Here is a 6000-nt window from a genome sequence, read left to right as displayed (position 1 = left end):
GCAAGGCTGTTGCACGGTTGAACAGTTCTAGGAAGCAATTAAAATGATCGTAAGCATAAGGAATATGATTTGAGGTACAATAATAAATTAGCCAGACATCATTTATATTGCTTAAAAAAAAAAAATTGAGGATTATATGGAAGCCTGACGTCTCTTTAATCTCTAAGTAACGTACTGATCTTGGCACAATGATTGAGGCTGCAGCAGAGAGAGCCTGACATGTAAATAGTTTGTACAAAACCGTGGTGTAGGCACGTGGAGGGCTGCAGTCAGCATAAACTTAAGACCCCCCCAAATGAAGCTTCCTTAAAACAGTCATAGATTTTTCATGTGCTGAGGTTGTACAGAATTTACAGAAACCATACAAAATGCTCTTCTAAGCCATGTTGCGCCTAGATATTAGATAATGAACAACTGATCATATGCAAATTGCAGTGAAGAAACGTATTTTTTCCTGATTTCATTGCATTGTAATAATAACCTTATTTTACTGCGTTGTAATAATAACATGACAATTTGTTAACCATTATGTTTTCATCAGCATTGTACAACAGGATTTCAGTTTAGCAGTCTAAAAGTTGAGTTTTCTTTTTTAATTTTCAAGTAATGCAGGTCGTTTTCTTGTTTGCTACTCTTGGAAACTCACAATGAAATTAAAATGGGCCCTTTCCTCTCTCCCTGCTCCAAGTCTAGAGAATTTTAAGCAGTAACAATCTGGAACAATTGCGGTCATTTCATAACTCTCAATTGAATTTCTATTAAAAATTAGGGGTTTTTTGATCAGTACCTAGATTAGGATAACGCTGTGGCATTTTTTTTTTTTCAAATGGATTTTGGACTCAGCACTGAAAGGCTGACTTTGTGACTGAGAAAGAATTTATTGTATAAAGTCTGGAGCAACTTAAAAAGGGAAACCTGAGAATAGATATCAGGATGTACTGTATTTGGGGAGAGTTTTTTACCACTTAATGATAAAGAACAACCTGCTTTACTGGGTTGCCTGTAGAGTTGCTGTAAGCACAGTAACGAAGCAAGTACACAAAGTACAATACAAAAACTGTCCTTATAAAACCAAAGTCCTATTGTAATAACTTTCCAATAACCTGATTGCTTATGTACCACAGAATATTTGTATTCCTGTGGAAACTGAACTAGGAAGTGCAACCTTGCATTTAATGATAATTCTTTTGCAAATTGTAACTGTTTTCAAGAAATTGCCACTCAAACCACCAATCTCTGTCTTCTTTCATTATTATTAATAATATTATTAATTTATATTATTCTTACTAATACGTATATTTTGGCTTCATTATCTTTTTGAGAGGAGGAGATATTGCTTAGCATAGCTGCAATTCTTATATTTCTGATGGGAAGTGTATGGCTTAATTTCTTCAAGTGAAGGAAGTGCCCTCATTACGAGTTTGCTTCTTTAATTAGGAGACCCCACCTGTTAATTACAGCCCTACCTGCAGCCAGGTACGGGGTGAGCGCTGTCGGACTGCTGGTCCCCACGGGATGGCGCTTGGGATGTAGTTATTGAAAATAGCTGCCCTGAAATTACACGAGCTCTCGCTGAGAAGCTGCCTGCAAACCTCACAATTTGTGTCTTTTCCTAAAAACTGTAGTTTCTGATTTTTGGTTTCCTATACGAATGGAGCTTTCTCTCAAGAGTTTAAAGTATAACACGGATTTGGTTCTGGAGCCTCCTACCCAGCACTTTGCTTGCTTGCTTTATTTGGGTTTGGGTTTTTTTTTTGCTCGCTGGGATTACGTTGTGTTATCAGCCATTTGCATGCAAAGATTTGGGCAGTGTGTCTGAGGAAGGCCGTATTTCCTAGTTCGTTGTCTGCTGAAGGACTTATGCTTGCATTAGAAACACTCGATTTTCTTTTAGTGAGAGTGGGTTTGCGGCTGTGTTAGTCTGCCCGACCCTCGCTGAAGCTCTGAGTCCTTTCTTCTTGTTTGCAGATGTTGGTATTATCTGTTGCTGATAGATGCAAATGGGAACTTACACAGTGATGAACACAAACATGTCATTAAACTTACCAGAAAGAGCCGAAGTGTGAACACTAAAGAATAATGAAGTTTAAGATAGCATCTATTAAATTAATAATAATGGTACCTTTCGATGTATTTCTTATTTTTTTTATTGTTGTCATGGCTTCTAATGCATTTTTTTTAATCCATGAAAGAGGTATCATCCCCTTGCAAATAGTTCGCTGCCACCACCTGAAAAGCTCAACACACAAGCCAAGCAGCCTGCCAGAAACCACAAAGTATAGCATTGTAGGATATCATTATCTCAGCGTGTAAGCAGGAGCGAACAGCTCTTGCAAATGTAAATACTCCACCTGCTCATTGTAAGGAGGTTGAAAGGCAGAGAGATGGATAATAGACATACCTGAATCCTGCTGTAATAAAATCAATACCCTTAAGGTGAGTCCTCCCCTGAGAAAGGATGTGTATTCATAACAAAAATTTAGCTAATGTGGAATAAAAGCCTAGGGATGCCAAGGCAGCTCATGACTTTCACCTGTGCTGGCAAATGTAGTAAAAAGCTAAAAAAAATGTAGCAAAATTTTAGCAATACGTGAGTATTTTTCATTAGCAGATTGTTGGGTTGGGTTTGTAATGAGTTTTTGAATGACATGCAGGATATGTCTGAAATAAAAATCTCTTGCTACAATTTGAGGAAGCACCATTATGATAAATAGATTTTTAATTAAAAAGGTAAAATGACACCAGTCTTCTAAATGTATATAGAAGCATATCATAAGATATTAGAAAACTAAAGTGGAAACATACTGACTTGAAATCTTGTTCTCAATCTTATTAAGAACAGCTTGGAAGTTCGTTTGGCAGAAAAGGCTTTTTATTCTGCAAAAGCTGATTGTTTGGGAAAAGAATAAATTTCAGCATAAGCCTGTGGTTCCCCTTCTATTATAGTTAATAGAATAGCCCTTCTAAAAGGGCCTTCTGCATCCTGAAGGTGAGCTATAAAGCAATAATGTAGTTGTGTAATTCACAGGTGGCTGCAGAAAAAAATTGTCCAGAAAGCTGTGAAAGTGCTAGCCACTACATAGTCCGGTTTACTGTATGGGAGATGAGGGCTGACATTATGAACATGATGTATCGATTCATTAAGAGCAGTTTGGCAGGTAGGGTTGGGAAGAGAGTTGTCAGAGGTAATGTTTCCCATGAGCACTGGAGGTAATTGGTCCGTCCATAAATACTGCTGCTGCGGCTGCAGAGGGAGTAGCTGCGCAAAGCAAATCTCCTGTTTATGTATTTCCAAATGGATAGTAGAGAGAGCGCAGCTTTTCGTCTCTCCAGCAGTGTCTGGTCCTGTCACGGTAGGAGAGCGTAAGGCGAACAGTAATAATTTCCTATCTGAGAATTGCTCCAAATCCTCCTCTTAGACCTGCTGCGATGTGCATACTGCTTCTGGGTCCCAGGCTGCATCCTTTATAGCCTCCTTCGGGGTGGTTTTGTCACGATTGCACTCCATTTCAAAGAATTCATCACTTTTAAAACCACTTAATTCCACCTTACTTTATGCACTTGACTGAAGCACTAAAAAAAGTTTCTAATTATTCTAAGCTCTCTGTTAGCAGTCAGCAGGGAGAGAAGAGCATTTCCAAAGGCAGCTAATGCTACAGGTGGAGTACTCTGCGAGATGCCTGTCTCTCCATGGACTGTAGTGGAAACTGGGGGAAATTGCATCCTAATCCAACAGCACGGATCCAGAAAATAAGTTAGTATGTATCTGGACATTAGTTTTTGGCATAACCACCAGATTTCCTGCAAGGGCTGACCAAAAAAAAAAAAAAACCAACAAAAAAACAAAAACAAAGACCCCTTTCCACATTATTAAACATTGGGCAGGCACCCTAAACAGACTTGCAAAAGGATTTTGCTTTTCTTCTGTTCAGCCTCCGAAGCAAGGAACTTGTCACGGTCAAGACTGTAACACCCACCGTACTTAACTGAGCCTCTGAGTGCTTCCCACCTTTAAGGATCCAAGAGTAAGAAAACAACGTGCTCCTAAAGATTGAACTTATTCCAAGGAGGTTGGCATTTGGGAAATAATTGTCACTGTGGAGGACCCACCTATGTAAATAATCACTGGGAAAGCTGGAAATCTTAAGCACCATTGTGTAATAAAAGACAGATATTTCAAAACTTGTTTCCAGTAGTCTTTAAGAAAAATAGAAATAATGCTCAAGACCAGCAGTCAGGGAATTCAAGCACAGCTTTCACCTGAAAGCTGGACACAACTGCCAGGCCACAAATCATTTCATTCCCACACTTTATCTGCACCATGCCTGAGGGTGATGGCAGTGCAGTGCTGGGAATGGGAAATGCCATTTAGTCTTTTGTTGCAGTAGTTGCACACAGATCCATAATGATTTTGATAGATCCTTTTTACATAATATGAAAGTAAGCAGGAATTATAAATATAATCCAACAGGTGTGGGTTTATTGGCATTCCTCTGTAAAGACATGGTATTTTTTCATCAGCACACTTAGTGTACTTTCTTTCTAGCTTCCCTGCAGAGTGATCATATCTATACTTTTCAAGAAGCTATTTGTTTTCCTTGCTGTACCTGTACAGTAATTATACTGTTCTTCTAATTTCCATGTAGGATTTCGATGATTTATCAGAAACAGATATAAGCAGTGAGGATCAGCATCATAACATCAAGCCTGACCTTATGGAAGAGGAGCTTAAATCCAGGTTATTTCAGCTTGCTGCTAAAATGAGTGACAAGGAAACATCTTCTGGTGAAGATCAAGAGTCAGAACCTAGAACAGACTCTGAAAACCAAAAGGAGAGTGTGTCCTCAGAGGAAAATGGCAGAGGTATTCAGGAAGAGTTAAAGAAGGTAAGTGGTCATTGGAGAGCGGTTGGGCTAATCCTGTAAAAGTTAGAATCCAGAAGGAGAAAGTTTTGGTTAGAAAATTAAACATAATTGCTTAAAAAAACCCAAGGCCCTTTACACTGGGTCTGAACCTGCAACCCTTGTGCAGGTAAAGCTTTGATTAAGGTGTGTGTTCCTCCCTGTGACCCTACAGCATCGATTCAAAGCAGTGTACTTTGCTTGTGTAATAAACCTTTGACTGATATTAATGGAACTATGTCAGTTTATACTGACTGAGAATCGGCTTATATGTTTTTTTTAAAAAAACATATTGAGTTCTCCTTTTAGCCTCCTTGCTAACCAGCTGGTTTAAGTGGTTTTTTTTTCAGTCCTTTTATTTGCTCCCCTGTTTTTAGTGTCGTGTAGTTCATTCTGATGTCATAGATTCTTCTTTTGCCTCTCTATTGGACTATTACATGCTTCTTTAAAGCTTTCCAACCCTGTTACTTTGTCAGTTAATACACCTCTGTGAGTAGAAACTGAAATCCAGTGTCAGTTCTGATAATGTACGAGATCTTCCATTTGTGCCATTTCACCCTTACAATGAGATGTCTGATTTCAGTGTCACTCCACAGAGCTTACCACCTGTGCTCTTCCCTTTCTGTCTCTGAATTTGTCTTCAGATCACGTCATGTGCTTGAATTTTGGTGCTGTAGAATCCCAGCACTGCCCCTTGCCAGTCACTCTTACCCCTGAGATCCACTTGGGCTCATTCTTGTCTGCTGCGTGTCTTGACTTACCTCTTGGGGTCTTCTATGCACAGCAGCTCAGCTTTGACAGGGGGTGTGGACAACTCACCAAAGGAAATCTATTCTTCTTCATTTGAAAGGTGTTTTGTTCAAATGCTATGAAGAACTAACGCACCAGGAGGTGAGGGAGGATCAAGTGACCCAGGTGGATGATAGGACACTGTCCAAGTGTGCAGGAATGGTGTCAGGGAAGCCAATGCCCACCTGGAGTTGAATGTGGTGAGGGACACAAAGGGAAATAAGAAAGGCTTCTACGGGTATATCAGCAGCAAAAGGCAGATGAGGGAAGGCAGGGCTCACTACTGCAGTGACCTGGTGATAACAGGACA

At 39.6% G+C, this 6000-nt stretch overlaps 1 protein-coding gene across 1 annotated transcript in view; it reads left to right on the top strand.

Annotated features, from left to right (window-relative positions):
- The window catches only part of MYRIP (myosin VIIA and Rab interacting protein), a 218693-nt gene that overhangs the window by 192237 nt on the left and 20456 nt on the right, over nt 1-6000 (top strand). The window contains exon 10 of the mRNA XM_009895027.1: nt 4647-4886. Within this exon, the coding sequence (XP_009893329.1) occupies nt 4647-4886 (240 nt within the window). The remainder of the gene's footprint in view (nt 1-4646; nt 4887-6000) is intronic.

This window comes from Charadrius vociferus, unplaced genomic scaffold (assembly GCF_000708025.1).
Source record: "Charadrius vociferus isolate BGI_N301 unplaced genomic scaffold, ASM70802v2 scaffold51, whole genome shotgun sequence".
Classification (NCBI taxonomy): domain Eukaryota; kingdom Metazoa; phylum Chordata; class Aves; order Charadriiformes; family Charadriidae; genus Charadrius; species Charadrius vociferus.
Note: the sequence above shows the minus strand (reverse complement) of the source record. Positions and strands in the feature narration are given on the sequence as shown.